The sequence below is a fragment of the Corvus moneduloides genome, chromosome 1, assembly GCF_009650955.1.
Source record: "Corvus moneduloides isolate bCorMon1 chromosome 1, bCorMon1.pri, whole genome shotgun sequence".
NCBI lineage: Eukaryota > Metazoa > Chordata > Aves > Passeriformes > Corvidae > Corvus > Corvus moneduloides.
The window spans coordinates 142,655,123-142,677,880 of NC_045476.1; the positions used below are offsets into that span (position 1 = coordinate 142,655,123).

At 37.5% G+C, this 22,758-nt stretch overlaps 1 protein-coding gene across 1 annotated transcript in view; it reads left to right on the forward strand.

The window, feature by feature from the left end:
- Nucleotides 1-22,758, forward strand: part of CPQ (carboxypeptidase Q) — a 158,445-nt gene that overhangs the window by 42,702 nt on the left and 92,985 nt on the right. Inside the window, exon 4 of the mRNA XM_032129937.1 lies at nt 8,454-8,661. Within this exon, the coding sequence (XP_031985828.1) occupies nt 8,454-8,661 (208 nt within the window). The remainder of the gene's footprint in view (nt 1-8,453; nt 8,662-22,758) is intronic.

Genomic DNA, 22,758 nt, shown 5'->3' on the forward strand with positions numbered 1-22,758 from the left:
GGTGGGCTTGGAGAGCTCTGGCATTCTCACAGCTGTCACTTTTCAGGTAGTCTGGAATCTCATCATGTCCCTAAATCCATGTCACCTCAACAATTCATCTGATCTGACTGGCTGTGTGCCTGTATCTCTTGGTTAAGGTCCAAAATAATTGGTGTGTTTTAATTTATGTACAGACTGTAAAAGTGATGATCATTATTGTACCAGCCTCCAGCCTGCTACCTTTTTTCTGACAGCATTTTCCTGAGCAACATGGATCAACTAATGAAAATAAGAGAAAATTATATTGTTTTAGATAATCTCTCTTCCAGCACAGACTCTCATAGGCACTCTTTATTAGATATTAAAGAAACCCATAAACTGCAAAAGTGGAATTGAGAATAATCTTTTCTCTCCCATTCAGAAGATGATGAAGGAATTGCTGTATCTCTAGGATTAAATGGGAAGAGCACAAACCATCAAACATTAAGCAAAACAGTATGACTATACAGTGTATGTTGAAGAGCACAACAAACTTGATACCAAAAACAAAACAGTGAGAAAGTGTTGCATTTCATCAGAAATTTCTCTTTTCCTTTTGGGGAAGGAAAATTACTTGAATTCTCAAGACTTAACTACTTTCTCAGAAAACCCCTATATTAATTTCTTTATGAAAACTGCTCTGTACCAGGTGTTTTTCCTGCATGCTCCCAAAGAAATGTGTAGCACGGGAAGATCCCCAGAATTTATTCAATCATTCTCTCAACCATGGCTTGCACTGGAAATTTTTAATTTTTTTTCAGCCTGACACTCTTCGTTTCCCAGACACAATTAATTGCCAGGAAAGGAGCTGTTCAGAGGAAATACATACCTATTGGGAATTTTATTTCATCTGATGTAGATTATGAAGCTTTTGGGAGAATCTGCCACAGTCAACAAATACAGCTGGGGAAAGAACACTCACACTTGGCATGACATTTTGCTGGGCTGCTCAATATTTAGTTGTTCACTGGAGTTATAATACTATAATGAACTTTAAAAATACATTCTTTTTCTAAAAAGAACTTTTCTGCTTACAGTGGATTTCAGGTTCAAAAATGAAAAATTCAGGGTATCTGTAACTTTGAACTGATAGGCAAGACTTGCCTGAATTTTGGAAATAAAAATGTACCATTTATTGGAGAATGATTTTATCAAATAAGTGTAATACACTATTAGATAAAGTTTTCTTATCACTTAGTCATTAATATTGCATTTTACATTGCATAAGTGTAATTGTATAATGTGTAAACTAGATAACAGGCAAATGTAATAATCAGGTAAAGTTAAAGCAGTCCCTTTCAAGTGACACTACTGAAATCTCTCAGTTGAGAGGAAAAATAAGTGGTAAACCCCTCTGTATTGTTTTTACTAACATATTTTTAATTCTCTTTTTTATTTGAATGGCAAAAGTATTGGATTGTTTAACAGAACATCAAAAAGGTGTTTAATATTCTATAGTAATTAGATGTGTGGGAGTGAAAGAAGCATTTATGTAGCGAAGATGTTTCTGAGTTTCAGGTTTTTTTCAGAAAATAGAGTGGCTCACCTGGACAAGTGTCTTGCAGTGGCTTTTAGTTTGCTCACTACTTGAAATTGAATCCAGTCAGTCCCTTCTCTTTCTTCTTCACATTCGGTTAGGTTTTTAAGTCTTCTCTCCTGCTCTCCCACCCCCTTCTGTAGAGGTTAATGGAAATGTTTCAGTGGAAACGGTTGTACTCATAAACTGAAGAAAAGATTACTAGATTTCTTCATTCCCTCTCTTCTATTTTACTTCTGGGATTTAATTCCATGCTATCTGAGGTGACAGTAACTATGTTATTCTACTGTCTAGTTCTTTACTTTAAAAAACTCTCCCCTTTAATCCGTCCACATAGTTGCCTTTGGTACTAAGATGTTTTATCTCCTGCTGACTCCAGAGACATGTTTACCCTCTGTCACTCCCATTCCTACCTTATGTTTTTTTCCTAGACTACCTTTGTATTCCTGTTGATACTCAAGTCTTACTTTTTACACTTTAAAAATGTATCTTCGTGAGACTTCGTTTGCATTGCCACACCGTATTGGAGGGAGAAGGTATTCCTAAATGCATATGAGTTTAAGGTAAGTTCAGTTTTTATGGAGGATAGTGTCCAAAGAACATACTGTTCTGAATGGTGTGTTGTGCAGAGAAGGAAGGAAAGGAGAAAAGCACCATCCATACCCTGTTCTGTGAATTTGAGACTTTCTTTTGCCTCCTTTTAGACCTTGCTCCCCTATATTTACCTCAGTGGTCAGCTGATTAAAAGGGAGAAGTTTTATGGTGGTAAGACCAATATCCTCTATCCCTACCCTTTTCCTTCAACTCTCTGAGTGTTGGCTGAGTGTTACCCTTTACCATGACCATCTTTTGACAGGAGGAGGAACCTCCCTGTACTGCCCCATGATGTATTATAATCAGTGCCAGGGCAGACTCATGTTTCTGGTGTGTATGTATATGCCTGTGTGTGGGAGAGCTTGACCCTCTCTGCTACTCCTTATTTGTAATGTATCAGAGACTTGGAAGGACTGACATGGTACCCTGAAAGCTCTAATGACTCTTCACACCCACTTGTGCATGATGATTTTGATGTAAGAGTTAATTATAATAATGAAAAACATAATTAAATGGAGAAGGTATGAACAACAGGTCAGTGTTCTAGACAGCTAGCTCTTACTCAGTTTGCTTTTGTGTTGCTAGCCTTGTGATTCCTCTTTGTCTGATTTGCTGCTTTCCAAGTAAAGAAAATGGGGGGTTTGTCGTTTTGGGTTTTGACTTCTTGTTTGTTTGTTTGTATTGATTTATATTCTTCCTTTAGGTATAAAATATAACATCTGTTCTCAGTGAGGTTTTCTGAATATTTCCTGTGTGCGCATTGGTCTGTGGTGGTAGAGAGAGTCACTGAAAATATAAATAAGACTTGTGCTCAAGGCTGAGAAGCTAGTAATTCAACAAAAAAATGAAAAACAAAGCCTATGAAGCCAGAATCCTTGCAGCTGCTGGCAATCAGGATTGTCAGTGGCGTTTGCTCCAGGAGTACTCTCCTAATGTACCTATGGTAGCGTGCAGCAGGCAGCTGCATTCTCACAAGGCAGGGATGTAAACACAGAAGGACAGAGCTTGGTGATTTGTACTGAGCAGAAGGAGGCCAAAGAGGTGTATTACTTAAATAGTTCCCTCAAGATGTCAGCTGCTGGAGAGTCATCTTCGTGTCTGTAAGATCCAGCAAGTTTCTTTTTCAGTTGAAGAGCAGCTGATGCAAACTTCCACTTCCTACAGATTCTTGGAAAGCTGTTCTACTTTCCCAGAAGTTGGATAGTTCCAGGGTAGAATTCATTGAACTTCAGTTGATCATTTTACTAATCAGAGTTGTTTTCTGCTTCCTGTTTGGCAAACCATGCTATTTTTAAAAATTCTGTACTTACTGGAGAATTCTCTTGGTGCTTGTGTTACTGAATATTATAATGAAATACAAACATATGTGTGTAAGTTACATTCTGTAACTTAAGACACGTGTATTTATGGCAAGGCTGTTGTGCTTGTTTGGTAAAGCCTAATTTTAACAAGTGCCTAGCAGTTTTCTAAATGTTAATTTAAATGGAGTCCATGTGGTAACAGAATAATGCTGTGTTCTTCTTCAAAGGGAATTTTCCTTGGTAAGGCTGGTAGCTTCTGGAGCCTTTCTTACACTCCATTACACTTGTGCTGATGCTGCATCAGTTAAAGATTGGTGCAAAGAAATCTTGAAGAGACACTGTATGGCTGGATTCCAGATATTCTAATCTTGGTAACAGACTACTGTTTTATTTAATTCAATTTTTATTGTATTTTTACTCTGCAGTTTCTTAAAATTTTCTGTGTGTATTCCTCTTTGATTTTGAATTTGACAGTCTTGATATCTTTTCAGCTTACTGTAAACCAAGAAATCAAATCTTACAAAGACAATATAAGAAGCAAACAAAGCAAGCAAATCTTGGGACAAATGATGACAGAAACACAAAATTAGGCTGAATTTATTTCTTTTATATTTTGCCAAGTGGTTGTAAATGGGGAATAGTACTGATTTTATTTTTATAGACCTAATTCTTCTGAGAAGATTAACAATACTTTTGACATTTTGACTAATTGCAATTACAATTTGGCCTTTCTATCCAAATAATGGTGAGAATCTTGGAAGAGGATACACAGTTGGAGTGCGCACAGTGACAGCTTTTGTTTTGTAAGGACTTTATGGTGCTGGAAAAGGGGATTTACTTGCATGGAGTTCAGGCTTTGCCATGCTGCTCCTGATGCAGAGAAAGTTACAGGCATGAGGCACTCATGAATAGCTACTCTCCATAGCTAACTGTCAGAGCAAGATATTTAGTTTCCCTTCTGTTCTGCTACAGTATGTTCCATCACTCCCTTTAAAGTGTAAAGCTTCGTATATGATGAGGGGGTTTTCTGTGATATGTAGAATATACAAGTGAAAAAACAAAAGCAAAGTATGAGGAAGATGTGAGCCTGTTGCAGAGTTAAGGCTGTGATCTTGCTGTGGGTATAGCTGGTGATTAATGTAGTCGTGGTTCCATTCAGGAGTGTATTTTATTATTTAAGTCAATATTAACTAGCTGATCTGATATGAATTTTTAGTTTACATGTGGTTCATACAGTGAATTTTGCATGGGTCCTGTAGGAAATGGGTGGTCACATATGTAATTAGAGTCTTGTAATGTGTTTGTCTGAATGAGCAAACTTAAGACAACACTGGCAATACTTATGCAACACAGATTTTATATTTCCCAACTCTAGATTGCTTTTTGAGGTTGATGTGAAGAATGGTGCATTGAGGGTGTGTGTAAATGGCTGAAAGAAATCTTTCTAAGCTTTTGTATAATCAAGTTTTGATTGGTTGGGTTGTTTTTTTTGGTTTTTTTTTTTTCTTTTAGCCATGTTAGAGTTCTTGTAATATTGTGGTTACTTCTCCCTTTAGGAGATTGCTATCATTTCCTAAGGCTTCTACTTGAGATCTGTTTTCCATCAGAGCATCCAGTTTAGCTTGAAGCACTGGTTCTTACACAGTTCATTTTTCCCTGGGCATTTTAGCTTGTCTCAGAGATAAGGGTTGGAAGTGCAGGAACAAAGTAATGAAGCATGCAAGGTCAGCTACCACAGTAACAAGAGTTAGAACTGACCTTACACCAGCAGCGCATCTTTTCATCCAGATTTTTTAGTTTCTCCACATTTGATTGTTTTACTCAGAAGAGAAACTAACTAGCTGCTTTTTGAGTTTTTTAGCCTCCCTTTACACTTCCGTGTAAGATAGAACACACATCTGTTTCTTACTAGTCATTTGACATGTACTTTTAACAGAGAAAATGTGCTCTTTTTTTTTTGAGCATTTTCTCTGCTGTTATTCATACCATGACACTTCTCTTAAATACTTTTCCAAGATGTGAAATCTAGGGGTTTATGAAAAGGAAAACTCAACCACTTTATTTATCTGAATCTTGTCAGCTGTTGAACAAGAATGATGAGTTTGTATTAACATTAATATGCTTTCAGTTAATAGTTTAAATATGGATATGAGGTGATTCATTAGATCTAAAATCAAAACAGGTGCTTTTGTTAAGTAAATAAAAAATAGTGGAAGAACTACTTACCATCTCTTCTGAACACCAAACTATGGTGTTGGACTGGGGCTATCATATATTAAATGGCCTAATTACCCTTAAAGTTTTGCAGAATTAACTTAGGCTTTGTTGGATGACAGTATTTTTCAGAGAGAGTGTGTGTTTGAAGCAGCAGATGCTGACATCACTCCCCGGTGTTAGTGGAAATGCCAGAGGTGCACCTTGCTTGCCTGTAGGTACCAATGTTGTAAAGTTGAATGCTGATTCAGAGTCAGGGTTGCTTTGTGATCTCTATAGCTGCTTTTATATGATGCTTTCCTCTCTGTTCAAGGTGCAAGGAATGGTAAATGCGAGAGAGTTTGATTTTTTTTAAGTAAGATCCTTCTTCTTTTGAAATAATAGTCACAAAATCTTGTTTGTTCAAACTCAATGAAAAAAAATCCTCCTTGTCATCCCTCCCCACCACCCTCCTCCCCAAAAAATTCTTTCTCCTGCTTATCCTGAACTACATCCTCTTTGCCCTGTTTTGAGCCAAACTCAGGAATGCTTCTCTCTATCTGTTACACACAGAGTATGCTAGTAATTTCTATTTTGTTTAGTTAATGCTTGCTCAGGTCTTGCCATATGGTCAGTAGCCTTTCCAGTTCTTGGTTATCTCTGCATAAAAGGTGCTTAATGTGCATTATTTAGATTTTTTAAATGTACTCTTTGGCACTTTATTAAGCAGTTTATTATGTTGATGATATACTTTAACACATGGTATGTTTTGCATGCATGTAAACTTTAATCAGGTGCATCCTGGGATGCTTAGTGTCTGCCACAAATGTTTTCTATGTGAGTTTGCCTTGTAGCATTAGGAATATACAGTACTGTGATATTGCTTTGTGTCTTTGTAGTGATCATGCTTATGGTCCATTTCCCTTTTTGTAGAAATCATTTGGACAGTCATCCATTCCTGCCAGGTCCTGGTATCATCTGAGCTGTTGCTGGCCCTGCCTGCCTGTGCCAATAGGTCTTAATTTGGGTAGTAGGATTTACCTTTGTAATCTTGGCAAAGTAGTAGTTTGAGCATATAAATGGAACTTCTGGGTGACTTCAAGGTTTATTTTTTGGGCTAGCTGGGTAAATTTTGTACCTGCAAGTGTTCATTCACTTGAGGTGTATAAGCACGTGTGAATCATAGTGAGTTGTCAGAAGCCTTATCCATACTTGTGGTGGAACATCAGGATGGAGCATCTGCAAGAAACATAGTTGCTGCTTAAATTGGAGAAACAAATACAGTTTTAGGGGTTTCTGAGAAATAACAGGGATGGTGAAATCAGTGATAAAACTTGAATTACTGCAATTGAGCATTCACAGCATGTTAATACTAAGACATAAACTTGCCAGAAGATATAGGAGAAAGCATTCATTTAAAACGAGTAGAAACAAACAGTTTCTGCTCAGTTGCTGAACATAGGGTTTGGGTTTTTTTAACATTAGTACATGAAGTTGTCATCTCTCTTTTTTTTTTTTCAGTCTATTGTTTATTTTACATTGTTTGGAAAGTCTGTTGATTAACATGCTGGGTTTATCCCCAAACACTCAAAGAAATATTAAACATATGCAGCAAGTTATTGCAGTTTAAAAGTGGGGATAAGGGGTGCCTTTTCTTTTTTTCCAACAAAGGGAAAGAAAAAAATGGAAAAAAGGATCTGAACTTATAAGTCTACGTGAGTTTATCCCACTCAGGGAGTATTTCATGGCACAAGAGATTCCGAGTTTCAGGGCAAACATTATTTCAAAGGTGAGCTATGGGTCACCTGACCTGCAAAGCTGATGGGAAGAGGCACCAGCCTTTGATTGAGGTTCAGCTGTAAATAACTGGGAGCAACAATTTCCTGAACTGTTGCCACTCAATAAGCAGCTCTATCTATGCTCTGAAACAGCTCCTGCAAGACCTCTGTAACTGTTTTTTAGAATTTTCATATCCAATAAATATTTATACATATCTGCTCTGTGGGTTATGTTATTGATGATAATATGACTTGTTATTGCTAAGAAGGATTTATACTTCTAAACAAATAGAACTGAATAATCTCTTCCATTTTACCTAATCTATAACCTTACAAGGCAGATTTCTCCTTTCCTCCTTAACATCTCCTCCAGGAATTAAGTGGGGTTTTTTCCAGTTTAGAAGACTTAAAAATAACCCAATTTTAATTTTTGTTGTCATTGTTTAAATGTATTAACAAAATGTGTCTGCTACTCTGAGAAGGCTCACAGGTGATGATTTTTACACATTGTGCATGGTTCTGGGCAACTGGTTTTGGGTGGCCTGCTGGAGCAGGGGGGCTGGTCCAGATGACCTCCAGAGCTTCCTGCCAACCTCATCTGTTCTGCAATTCCTGTTATTTGGAAAATAGCATTAAAATTTAGTAGTGAATTTTAATTTCATTACTTGTCACAGGAAAAAAATGCACTTATGGCAACCTGTTCACTTAGACTTTTCATTGGTTTTCTTTCTGGTAAAGCAGTGAATAGAGTGTGATATCAAGGCCTGTCAAAGCATGGCACTGACCTAAATAGAGCTGACAAAGAATAGATTTCTAGATTTCTATATAATAGTAACAGTCAGATATTCTGATTAGTGTAAAAACACTTGATGTATTTTGTCAAAAGGTTTATTAAAAATTGTAACTATGTCACTTTTGAGAATATGGTGGGGATGGTCATGAATGTATTCTTTTTAATAATTCTACGGTAATGCTAAAAAAATTACAGAGCTGAGTTGTTAATACTGTGTTGGTTTTGGTTTTTTTTAACAGTCCGCATACTGGGGGGCAGAGTTACCAGCCTGATGTACCCCAAATTCCCACAGCTTGCGTCTCTGTGGAAGATGCTGAAATGATGTCACGAATGTCTCTTCGCGGCACTAAGATTGTTGTGCACCTGAAGATGTGTGCTAAGACCTATCCAGACTCTCCATCCTTTAACACTGTGGCAGAGATAGTTGGAAGCAAGTACCCAGAGCAGGTGGGTGAAAATATACAAAAAACCCCTCATTTTTTCTTTCAAAATATGGAAGAAACAAACCAAAAGAACAGCCCTTTCTAAGAAATCCCTAAAACAAGTAACTTTTATTCACACACTCTTCTCTATTTTAGACATTTCAGCTTTTCAATCTTTTTCAGGTACAGGTTTCATGACTATGTTTAGCAGGTGTTGTATGTGTGTTTGGAATAAACCATCTGCACCACCAATTCTGTTTGAACATTACTTAATCCTACATTGTTGACTTCCATTTATAAGACTTTTCTTCTTGCTTTCTCTTTTCTTCCAACTTCTTAGCTAAAAGTCATACAAACTAAACTCATGGTGCTGAAGGATTTGTGCCTGGTACAAGATCTTCTGTATCAGCTTACAGCATGGAATTACTTTTCTGGCAGTATGTTTTATTGTGAAAATATTGATGCAACCTCAATTACAGCAGCACTAGAAATTGCTGCTAGAGTACCTACTGAGCCACAAGGCTTTTTAAACATTGTACTTTTATGGCTTCAGTGGAGAAGAAGAATGACTATCTCTGACCTTAAAACCAGGCATAGCTCTTAAAAGATTTTATCTTTTCTGAGATGGCAGTTCTGTAGCTCTGGCTTGTGGTGTCTAGAGATCCTCAGTGTTAGCACGAATGTACAGTTTCAGCAGCTGGATCACTGGGCAGGGAAAAAATAACTACCCTGATGGTTGACTGGTTTACATAACATCACCTGTGAGTCTAGCTTCATGAAACACGTATTTACCAAGTTAAATGCTCCAACTTCCTTGTTAGGTGCATTTAATTTAATTTTATGTCATCTGCATTTTTAACCGTGTTTCCAACCAGTTAATAGGCTATCTTTCCTGAATTATGTTTGGTGTATTTCAGAATTTGACATTTCAATTCAGGTTATGAAGTGTTCAAATGTAGACTTCAAAGATATGTTAGGGTGCTTGCCTGTACTTGATTTCTCTTTGCTCTCCTGCTCTGTTTCTTTAAGTAATGAAGTGGATTGGGATCTCTTCACTACTTCCACTGACAAGCTCAGGTTTTTTAAACACTGGGTAAAGGCTTATTTACAAGCCTCCTGCTGATGTTAATGGGAGTGGTAGTGGACACACTTTGAAAATGTAACCAAGAAACAGAAAATAAAACAAATGAATGTTTAGGTTTTTTAGTACTCAGTTCCTTTTGGAGCCTTAATGGTTGCTTCACCATGCTCATTCCACTGCGTTACTCTGGTAAAAATGGGAACCATCTCACTATTTAGGCAATAAAATACATTGCAGATCCAAACTCTTACAATACCCTCTATGTCAAAGTGTTTCAAAATGCAGTATAAATCCAGAGGAACAGAAAGGTGCCATTTCCACGGGCCAAAATTTCAATTTAAGTTTTGAATCAAAACAAACCCAAATCTGGATCTCTGAACTCTGGGTGAGAAATCAACAATGGGTGGTATTGCTCTTACAAAGGTCTAAAGCAAAGCAGTTTAAAATTAGGTTGAAACCTGTGAAACATAACTGGTCACAGGTATTGCAGCAAATTATAACTTAAACCCTTGAAACTTAGTTGAAAATGAGGGTCACTGTAGGACACTGAAGGAAGTGTATGAAGTCTGGTGAAAAGTGAGATGTAACTGCACATTTAGGTATACACGTGTTCATCTATATATTGACCAGAATTTAATATACTGCTTGATTTATAAATAATTCAGTAATTCCTTCCATGAGATTTTAACATTTTTATTAAAAATAATCACCGTGAACTGAAATAATATTTGTCTGACAAGTTTATGTTACAGGCAATATTAAAATACTTTAAAGGAGAAAATATTTTTTTTTTCTTACAGGTTTAGGTGGTGGGGGTATGGGGTGGGGGGGCATTTTTTGTTTTGCTTTGTGGGGTTTTTTTTATTATTTTACCACTTTTGCAGCATATGTAGTTCAGTTCCTCCTTTTTCAGTCATTTTTCCAAGTGTTTTATGTGGATTCTTGCATAAAGCAATTGAGGTTTGGGGGGTAAAACTAGAAAAATGTTAAGGAAAACAGAAAAAAAGTAGTTGATATATTTTTTATATATTTTCCTAAAGTTCTGCTGTATTTTAGACTTAGCATTCTAAAAGTCATTGCTGCTGCAAGAAATGTTGATATCATCAAAACAGGTACTCAGAATTGTTCAAGCTGCAAACCTTATTTTAGGCACCTGTGCTTAACTTCAACACATTTGCTTTTCCAAGTAACCTAAAGCAGTAAAAGAAATGTGATTACTGCTCTGTGAGGCATCAAGCTCTCAGGGATGCATTCATCTTCAGAGACGATGATGTGACATGAGTGCAGATGTCCTGTGTCTTTTTGAGGCATCTCTTCACCCAATGGGCAAGTATTTTTGAAAGATTAACCCACTGATACTTCAGGTTTCCTTTCTAATTTATCCTTTCTCTTTGACCAGCCAGTAGGCAGTAAGCAAATGTTACAGCTGGAAAAAAAGTATAGTGAAACCTACTGCAAGCTGCAACTTTGCGGTATCAAGTTTTCAGGTGGTGTAGAAAGCGTCTGAACAGAAAAAGGAAATGGATTTTGTCATGCTGTCAGTAAAGTTCAGTGTCTCACCAATATCTCTGTTCTGTTTATAATTGTATTATTCCTTCTAAGTTAGGAAAGGACTGTTCTCTCCAGATAAGACTCTTCCTATGTCAGGGCAGGCATGAATCGTGCATGTTTGGAGCAGAGACATCCAGCAACCTCATGAGAGTTGAGGTCCTTGTTTAGTACCTGCTGAGGCCTCATTAACCTGGAGGTGCCCAAAGGAGGTGAGCCTGTGCCTATAAGATAATGAATTAAAGATCAGCCTTTTCTTCTTGCAAACAGATGGGAAACAGTGGGACCAAACATGCTATGACTTGATGGCCTGGCAACCTTTCCGAGCTTGGGAGCCCATTCTCACAGTGCTTAGGACAGAAGTGAGAGTAGAGAACCTGTGGGTTATAGGACTTAACATATTTCAGCCTGTATGACTGCTGACAATTGAGCCAAAAAGTTTGTGAAATGACAAAGGTATGGTAGCAGAACCTGCTGAGGTCCAGGCTACTGCAGGTTAGAGACACTGGCAGTTCATTCCTGACTTTTATCTTGGAGGAGTATTTGAGCACTCTGTTGCACCTAGGCCCATGCTGTCAGCATCCTTTTGTGCTGTATTGTGTGTTGGTGAGATGTTTTATTTAAACTGTGTAAGCTGACACTGGAGACTGACTGACTGAGAAATTCACAAGTTAACTAATGTGGTTTTCATTTGAAATTCAGGCAGAGCTGGCAGTAAAACATGTTTGTCTTCTCATTTTAATACAGATGTAACATGATTGGTTTTAAAGTGCAGCAGCAACCGTTCTCATCTCTGGGGAAATGCTATAAATAGCAGCTGTTTGTTGTTAATCTGGCTTCAATGTACCTAATGTGCCAAACATGGAACCACAAAATATGTGATTAACTGAAAAGGTGTCAAAGTGGATAAAGATACAACTCTTCTACAATCTTGACTTTCAGTGTCCCTTCGTACTGTGTGTTTCTTGGTGTGCAGTGCTGTTTTACTTATCCTACAGTTACTAAGTGATGGAAAATCTGTTTCCTAAGTGCCCTACAAAATACATAAATTTAATGGCTGCTCATTATTCTGTGATCCAGGATAAATACTTTAGAGCAGAAACATAGGAGCTTATTAAGTGGCCTTTTCAGAATCCTGGAGAGCTGTTCCAGGAATTCACTCTACAAAGCTTTTTTGCCTCCTGTTTTTATGGAATGCCATATCTACAGTATGTACCATTTGAAAAGTGTCTGTATTTTGAACACCACAGACATGAAAGACCATTGAAGAATGTACTGTAGCTTGGAGCCAAGTTTAAACAGGGCTTTGAAAGTCCTAGGGATGACCTGCGAAACAGAGATGCTAAGGTAATAACATAGATTGTGAGGTTCTTTACCAGTCTGTGATTGATGTAACAGAACCTGTTCTGCAAAGGAAATAGATGCTTATTTACTTTTTCATTCTTCCTCCTTTCCCAGTTTCAAAGATCAGCCCTGTCTCAGATTTTGTGATACTGGGCACAAATCCAGGGAACAAGAGAACATAAAAATTGTCCAGGCTTCTGAGCCTGTTAGGCATTCATGCACATAACAGAAGAAATAATTTGTAGACCAAAAATACACCCCAACCCCAAGAAAGAAAAAATCCAACACGAACGAACCAGACTTTTCTGAAGATGTGTAAAACTCAGTGCAGTGTTGTTTTATGGCCTGGCATCAGTTCTACATATGTTAACAAAATGTCTATCCATTAGCTCTTTGATGTGGCTTCCAGATATCCCTGTGCTCTAAGTAAATCATGCATACAATAGAGCTTTGAGGAGAAATGTTCTAAGAGCTTGATGCCATCATGTTATGGCTCCATTATCACATTTTCTCCATGTGGATTGTTTTGCTATTCATTCCAAAATGTTGAAAGGGTTTCTAAGTACAATTCTGTGAGCCTCTCTCCTGTGACTGTAAGCTGATGCCTGTTGCTGCTAGAATTTAAGTGAACTTGAAAGAATTAGAAGATTATTATGGAGATTAGGTTTTGAAAGTTTTGAGAGTGCCAGCCCATGACTTCATGACAGTGAACTTCACATGACAGTGAAGAGAAGTAGAAAAAGAAATGGTAAAAAAGAAACAAGAGAAAGGGTAAAGAAAGAACACTGGCATTGTTAAGAAATGTTGTATTTTGTTTGAAGTATTTTTGTTGATATTTGCTGAAATAAGTAGTACCCTCTGGGTGTGTTTGTTTTATTAATAACTCTTTTACTATTATTTGGGGGGCTGTCTTTTATCCTGTGCCTTGTGGGAACATTGTTGTCATTTGTTCTTAAACAGAGGTCTTGTCATGATGAAAACAGTCCAATTAATATGAAACTGATATAGAGGCAACTTGTTCTTTGTAATGTGATCATTTAAAAAATTTATTTATTTAATTATTTTAACTACCAGAAGGCCTATCAGATTTTAAGACTAAAGTCCACTCTGGATTTTGTGGTGTGTAGCTTGGCAAATATTCTAAAACTTGAATTGCCTATTTAAAACCCAAGAGCTGACTGAAAGCATTTAGGATTTAGTTCTTCTAGGGAGAACTTGGCAGTAGTTTGCCTTCTGATTAAATGACCATTGCACCCTAATGTAATTGTGTTTTTTAGAAACGTCATGATCTGGGTATGCAATAGCTACAACTTAAATTTCATTTGTACACGTGGGGTTGATGTTGTTTACGGGCAACAGTTGAAAAACACTGTACTACTTAGAGGTGGGTGTCTGAAATATTGGTGGAACAAGTGAATGTTTATATGCAGAAGAAAGATGCAAAACAGCTTAGGTATTTTAAAAAATTATTTTCCTGATATAATATTTCTTGAAGGAATCAGTTGCGGTTCACCAGTGTAGTGTGACCTTTATGAAGTTCAAGCATTTTCCAAATGACCAGACCATGTCTCTAAGTGCGCAGGTGAGAGTGGGGCAGATGGTCAGGGTGGTAGCAGTCTCTGCTGATCTTGAAGACATCTGAAGCTGCTCTGTGTCCCAGCTTGGTGATACCAGAGGAGGACCAAGGAATGTGATCCACTAGGTGCAGGTAAACCAGCAACTCTTTGAAAGGGTTCTCCTCTTGCCAGCTGAGGCGCAGTTGCTGTCACTGCATATAAACCATTGCAATATGAAGGAAAAATGTATTAGCTTTAGCGACCGTCAATGCCTGCTCCACAGGGAGCAGCACCTTCTTAGAGTGTGCAGTCTCAGCTCACTGGCATGCACCTGGCAGTGTCCTTGCTTACTGCACCAGGGCGACAGTGGCACGGGGTGAGGACGTCTAGGTGGCCTTCCTCACTAGAGTCAAGTGGAGCTTGGAAGAATGGAATGAGGCTGTCACCCTGCTATATATATTCCTTTTTTATTCTCCTGATGTAAGTCTAGGCCGTGAGCTTCCTGCTTTCCACCTGAGCTTTGTCATAGATATCACCATGTATATGACAGTTGGCTGCACACCCCAGCCCCTTTCTTTGTTTGAATCTAGGCTGGTTTCTGCCCAAACCTACTTGCTGGACCTTTGCTCTGTGCACTGCTGTTCAGAGTGCTTGGTTGCATTTTAAATCCTTTACATCCTAAACTGCAACCAGCTAAATTCTGAGACTAGAAATTAAAAAGTAACATTTAGAGTGCTTGTTCTGTTGGCCAGCAAATTCATCAGAACATGCAGTTTTGTAGTCCTTTTGATGGTGTGAGTATAAACAGATACGCTATAATATTTTTTCTTTCCATCCATTCCTTTGTCTCTACTCCCACACAGCAGTTTAAAGAATTACTGTGGGATTTTATTTCAGTAATAATTTACAAATACACATAGGATTTACAAATGGTTGTGAAAGCTTTTTTCCTCCACATTGAAAAAGTTATCTTCTAAAATTACACTGCATCTTTCTTGCATTCTGATATGCAAGAATATCTAAAGGGTAGTCCTGGGTTCGGCAGATGTAAAACTTGCCTGAGGCGTGAAGTAAGAAACACCGGAATACTGAGGAGGAAGGAGGAAAGAAACAGTATTTTTCTTTTAATTATGAATAAGTAGGTGCCAGAAAGACTAGGGCCAAGTGTCAAGAATTAGTCTCAAAACAACTATTCTCTACAAGGGTGTCAAATACCTGTACTTGCATGTTTGTATTTGTTAGCTGCAGACTATATGCTTAACGTTGTACAACAGGACGACTACCAAGACCTTGTATTTTCATGAATGCCATGCTAAAAAATACGTATTTTCCATGCAAGTCTAATGGAAAACTGCTTATCTAAGAGTATGTGGGTTGAATGTAGAGGGCTGTTCAACACAGATTCAGAGATTCCCACACGTAGGACCAAAGTGGAAGATCTGACTGTGAGATTTTTACCTAGTGGACAGAGCTGACATTGTTGATGGAGTGAAAGGGAACTGCTAAAAGAAGTGAAATGTAAAATGGTCAGGTTGGGACTGAAGTGAAAGGTGGAAAGAACTTGGTCTGCTAATCACACTGAGATACTGACAGCAGAGTTGTTAATAAGAACTGTGTGATTGCAGCAACTGAGATGGTTACTCAAGGATGTAGTAGAGTATGTAGCAGAAGTCATAGTTTTGGTGGGCAGAGAGAGCTGATGAAACATGGGACCAGCCCCTGAATTGTGGGTAGACTTGTAGGGTTTTATGCATCACAGTGCTACTTTGTGAGATCTGGGAGTGGGGATAGATGGTGTAAACAATAAGCTGACACAGTTGGTGTGGTCTTTACTAGAATTGTTCTCAAGACCTTGGTCTACTAACAAAGTACATGCTTAAAAATGTTAATATCATTTGTTCTTTTTCTTTTTAAAATACCATTGTTATGTAGTTTATACTTCAGTCTAGAAGAAGCTGCCCAAGCTTCTGAGACCTTAAAGATCTTGAACTTTGCCACTCTAGTTTTATTGTAAATGTAATTTCAATGATGCAAAAGTATTTACTATGGTTTGGCAAAGCAAAATACCCTGTAAAACACATAATACCAGTAAAATCTGTCCAAAATGCTTGTTAATAAAATGTTGAAGATCTTGTGAGTCTGGCAGGCAAAGATCTTAATTAAATCAAAGAATGAGTTTTGTTCATAGAGTTTCTCAATTATTGTCACTACTTATACCAACAATATGTCATGATGTAATATGTAAGTTATCTAGAATTTCATTGTGCACAAATATAATTCTAATTCATTGTAACAGGTAAATGGAATTTTGGACTAAATCCTGTTTGACTCTTTTCAATAGTGTTTGTTACAAATATAAAATGATTTATTTGTTTAGAACTGAGATCCCATTTTTTCTTTACTGAAGTCACAAAGGAGAAAAAGGACATTACAGGGTCAGAAAACATATTTTGTACTGCAGGTTCTATAGATTTGCTTCTTTATACATGCTGAAAAGCATGTTCCTCACAGTCTGCATTTGCTTTTCACATTAGTTTTTATTCTGTCATTTATCCCATAGACTAGTTTACAGATTTGAACAAAAATATATTAAAATGTGTACTCTTCTGGTAGTTACATAATTCCTTGACATCTGATTTCTTTCCCAGTGTTTGAATTTACAACCATCATTGTGAAATATTAGTCTCAAAAACAGTTTACAATGTCCTGGTATAAATTATTCAGAAAAAACCCTGTGTTCCAATTAATTTAATCAGACATTATCATGTAGAGGGTGAATGGAATAATAACATGATGTAAGATGAAACAGTCTGAAAACTATACTGCGTTAGAAATTGCACCACATTAGTGGGTTTTTTTCCCTGGAGTCCAGATAAGGAAATAGAAGTAGAATTTTCTGTGCATTTAAAATGTTTTCATGTGGGGAATGATATTAATGCTTTCTCACTACTTCTTTAATTCTGGGCTTTATTTTTTATATCGTGTACCTGGACTTACTGTTGTGCTTAGTTTTTACTTTCAGTGATGTCAGCTGGACAAAGATTTTTCTCATCCTCTTCGTGTGCCAAGTTTAATCTGCTGCTTGTGCGAGAAGGTACTTCATGAAATAATAATCTTTCACTGTAAAGGAATTTGTTACTGTAAGATGTGTGCAAGCATATACATAAGAAAATTTTAGGACACTGCCTTCTGTGGCATGCTGCTCAGCAGAGTAGAGCATATTCTGCCATTCCAAATGAGAAATCTCTGTCATCCAGCTTCTTGCCAAGAGAAAATTACTCAGGTCTCAAATGTGATGTCCTCCATCCTCTTCTTTCACTTTTCAAATAATCAGGAAAAGGACCTGGGATCACATTATTCTTTGTGAAGGAAAGGAAAAACCATATCTTTAACTGTTGACAAGTATGTTCCTCTCTGTCTCATCTTACAAGCAGATAACACAGCTCATGGTCTGTTCTGCTTGTATGACTTCGTTTCTTGGCATTGTAAACCTTAAGTCTTGGATTTATATTCTCCTCTTCTGCCTGAAGCCCACTAACCTCAGTTTATGTGTTAAAGTGCTCCAGGGATCTGTTCACTTAGCTGGAATTAATGTTCAGATGATACTTTATTTGACCATCTCTTAACACGTTCTGCAAGTTGTTCTGCAGGTCCTTCTGGAAGTCTGCAGCTGTGCATATGAATAGGCTATAGTTAATAACACTATTTACAGCAAGCCCAAGTCTGATGTTCTTTTCTTGTTCATTAGAGTTTCCAGCCTTCAAATAAGTTCGACAAAATAATTGGATTGCACCCTTATCCACTAAATACAGTACATTTACTTTTTCACTGATTAATTTAGCAATTTAATTTAAAATTGCCTAGACAAATTTAAATCCTTAGTTTCAGGAAAGAGATACAACTAAGTATAAAGAAATATAAATAAGCTATCTGATAGACTGGTTAAATTTCAACAAAATTGGTAAGGATAATATTCTAGATTATATGAAAATACATAAACTTTATATTCTTTTGTCTGTGGACTGTTATGCACACAATGTCCTGCTAGGGATCAACATAACAGCCCTTGTTGCTCCTTCAAACTACCCAGCAAGCCTTTCAGAATGCTTGAGAATGCTTTCAGAATGGTCCAAGTCAGCAATGGTTAGGACTCAAATTACTTCAATTTTCTTTAATCTCTAACAGGGTTTTCAGTGAATTAAGAACAACTTGGGCTAAGATCACAGTCACACTTAATTGTGACTTTCTGAATCTGGTGGTGACTGGATCATGGTGGGGGAATGTGATTACAGGTGTTGCCAGGATCAGACACATAAAAGTACTAAGTACTCTGAAGAAGAAAACAGCAATTCAGAATAGTGCTGGCAAATTCATAGGAATCACTCATACTCATCAGGCTGAAACGGGATCTGCTTTTCTTTAGGAAGCAGAAATGTAACGTACGATGTGCCCCTGGCAAGGTGCCTCATACAAGATCATTGCCCCTATTTACTGAAAGAAGTTCTAAAGTACTTACAACTTAGCAGGCATGGTACAAAATGTACAATGAGATTATATCCAGCTTTTCCTTGGAAGAGCTGCCCTGCCCTGTAAGAAAGCATGTTTTAGACACCTTCACAACTTGGGGAATTGAAGAGTCTCACTTGAAAACCATGTTTGTACAGAGACAAGTGGAGGCATCTAGACAGTCTTTCCTAAGTGCCTAAGTTCCTGAGAGAGCATCTGGTTGGGCATGTTGTAATTGCTGCTGGTTGTTTCAAAAGCCTTTGCATGAAAGAGATGGCTTTGTTTTCTAATTATCTATGTAGCCCATTTAAAAATCTTTTAGTGACCTTTCAGCATAGGATTCTGCAACATCACAAAGCACAAGTCTTAGCTATTTAAGATCCAGACAATACATAGTTGGGAAAATACAGATATTGCATGTCTGTCAAATTAAATCATTTGCTGTTAAATTCAGTGTTGGTAAAGGAATCCCAGTTTGTGTTGAAAGCACAGAGACCTTTCATCTTTGGCTTCTAATAAGAAAAGGCTGTGTATGTTTAAAGGTAAAACAAAAAAAAAAATTCCAACCAAACCTTCCCCTGCTTAACTGAGGATCACTTAAGGCATTTAATTAATATGATCTCTGAAAGCCACTAAAATGTTGAAGAACAAGCAGCTAGCTTGCAGTAATTTTAGCTGTTAAAATCTAGTGGCATTGAAACTGTATAGGTTGCTATAAATACAGTTTTAGTGGTTTGAACAGATCTTCTTTGTCTATAATTGCATTTTCATTTAAATGTATATATTTTAGGAATAGATAAGGATTTCTTCTCTCAGCGTGGTATAAAAAGATACTAGCATATTTTCAATAACTTCATTTGCTTCTTTGAGCACTTTATAATCTATTGTTGAATCTTAAAAGCAGAGAACTGCTATTTTTTTTTCTTTTCCCTTATCTGAAACCACATATTTGATTGTAATGTGAATCATAATTGCTAATACCAATTTAAAACTGGGCTGCTGAAACAAGCAGAACCAGAGATCAAAGGACTATCTGCACTGTGTTCAATAAATACAGCATGTTGCTTTATGGATGCAGCACTGACTTGGGATATGACTGTAGTGACTCAGATAATGTTGTGTCTTTTCTATCATGTAACTTAAACCATCCATCTCTTGTGGTATAGAATAAAAGACATCTTTGTTTCCTTTTTCATTAATGAACTAACTGCAGATATAGACTCTGTAAGATGATAATTCACAGAATTTATCTGAAACAATTAGCATAATGTTGTGCAATTGCTCTAAAACTGACTTACTGAATTAGTAATTAAGAAATCTCCATTTATCCGAGGTTCTCTACACAGTCCAGTGAAGAACTGCCATTTTTTCAGAGCTCTCTTCATTTTCTCTCTAGTGTCTAAGGTTTAATTAAACCTTTGCCTCTAGAAGAAAATAAAATTATTTCTGATACAGGTTTAACAAACGTGCATCTTTAATGATTTTGTTCTGCAGTTGAAATTGGAATTGATTGAATGTGTGTATCCATACATAAGATCAATATTTTTAAAAGTGCTGAATATAAAATGTTTATCACAATCTTCTTTGAACCTTGGAAAAGGGATCTTTTCGCTCTTTGTTTTAATGCTTTTTGAAAAGAATAAAAAGGAAAAATGGTAACATATATAGCAAAATTGACTCAAACTGTGAGCAAAGGAATGAAATAATTTTACATCACTTTTTCCATATGCGTAATAAATTACACAGAATATTTAACTGTGATTAATAAAACCACTCTGTAGGTAATTTAACTATCACAAATTTACAAATGCAAAGCAAATGTGAATTCAAGATATCATGATATGATCTCCTGCTTCAGTCTTGGACCTGGAGTTACAACCTTTACCACTGACGCACTACCCACACAGCAGATATTGCGCTGCATTGCATTGGTGGGGTGCCAAATTTCTACCTCTCTTCCTCTCACATCCTATCTTCATAAACCAGCAGTGTTCCACAAGATGTAATCCATGCCGTATGGCTTACTGCAGTCTCTTTTTGAAGTGGTGTGGATTGTCTGTCCTCCTTCTCCCATTTGTTTGAAATTAAATGCAGGAAGAATTGTTTAGCTGTGTGCTACATCCAGATTCTCACACTGTGGCCTCAGAGTAGCAAATGATGGAAACCTTTTTGGTGGTCGACATAATGAGTCAGCTGGTGGGCAGGCTGCAGTTTTGGGAAGAGGAAGGAAGTGCTGTGCAGGTCACAAGACTGTGACCCTTGTGGCTCTTTGGCTTAGCCATGAACGGGGTCATTTTGTGGGCCAGGAGCATATTTTTGAATGAAGAGCTTTATTGAAATACCGATTGTGTTTCTGGGTGTCATCTTCATTTTTTTTTTGTGATGCTTTAGCTGTGTGCCTGCTCTGCTGTTCTGCTGCTGAGTGCCTACACATGTGGTGAACGTGTCTTCCCAAACTCCCCCAGCTGGTTTGGGCTGGGGAGTGCTGACTCTGCAAGGCCAGGTCCTGGGGAAGGGCAGTTCGAGGTTGGGAGCTTTCACTGTGTGTTTCCAAAGAGATTGTTCATCTTCAGTTGACCACTTGATGTAATCCATGCAGTGCTAGCATTATGAGTGAGGTACATTTATTTTGACTACAAATTTTAAGTAACTGCTCTCTGAGTTCAAAGTGACCTATAAAGAGTTGCTTCTCCTACCCACTTCCAATTTATGCATTAAAGTAACTCCAAAGAAACTGAATGTATCAACTGCTATTCTTTTTGGACGTCTCATTCACAAGCAAAACCATGGAGGGACTACTGAAAGGCTGCTATAAGCTTGTCTGACAGAATTTAGCCTAGAATTGGTCAGTGTCCAGGTCAGGTGATAAGATGCCTGTGTATCAAAGTTAATGGTTAAAAAAGAGATAACACTCATGGCTTCCTGAGTTCTCCATCAAAATGCTTCTAGTCCTTCCTCAAGCAGTCCCCATGAGTGGCAGTGAAATGCCTGCTGTTAAGTTCTCTCTTCCTACTTTTCAGCAACCTCAGGGGTGAACTGTTAAGACAACTTAGACTCAGGCACCAATACCATGTCAGTGAGACAGGTCTACATATTCTTTCTTCCTCACCATATATGTCAACAGCAATAGGACCAAGATTGTATTGGTCTGGTGCTTAGATGAGATCAGTTCACAAATGAAGAACAGATAGATGAAGGTGAACTTGACAGAGGACAGTTCTAGTGGGACAGAAGGACATGCTGAGAAACCCACAAACCTGGTACTTCTGTCTTCTACTGAAGATATGTATCCTGTACTGGTAAATTTTATTTAGTTGTATTTAAGGTATTGAGCCTTCTTTACTGCTTTTGTATTTTATGGGCCTATGCTATCTAAAAACACAGAATGAAAACTTTTCAGTCTGTAGGTATTCTTTTCTTGTACGATGGACCACCTTCTGACAAAGCTGTTGTAGGAGATGTTACTTCTAAAAGTTGGTCCAAGCCTGTAGAAATAAATTGCTCAGCAAATAAACCATTCACTGACCTTTTGTTCCAGAGAAAGACAACCTTCTTTGACCTTACTTTCTCTGCCATAGAGATACAGCACCATGTCCATCTGTAAACACTGTTTCTCCAGAAAAAAAATAAACAAAACTTTTTAGAAGACATTCCAATACATGGTGTTGTCCGCTTGAAATAGATTTTAGGGCAATCAGTACATGACTGTACTGGGAAGTAGTCTGGCATTTGCACTTCCTCATGTAGAGAAGTGTATGTCCATGGTGGTAAACAGCCCAGAGCAGCCCTCCCTGCAAGGGTTCGCACACGGGACCTGTCAAGAAAGAGAAACCCAAGTCACCAGTCCAAGAATGCAAGTTCTGCTCTTGGATGAAGTAATTCCTTTGCCTGGGGATTCTCTTGGATTTCATAGTCCTTGCAGATGCCCAAATATTCATGATGCTAGTAAACATTGGCTTAAGCTTAGTTTGCTGAAAGATATAGTAAGCCAGATCCATGACTCATCCTGATCTGTATATTTTTTTTCTTTCTCTCTTTCTTTTGGTGGAAATTAAGCGGCTTTTTAAAGATTCAGCAAATACCAAAT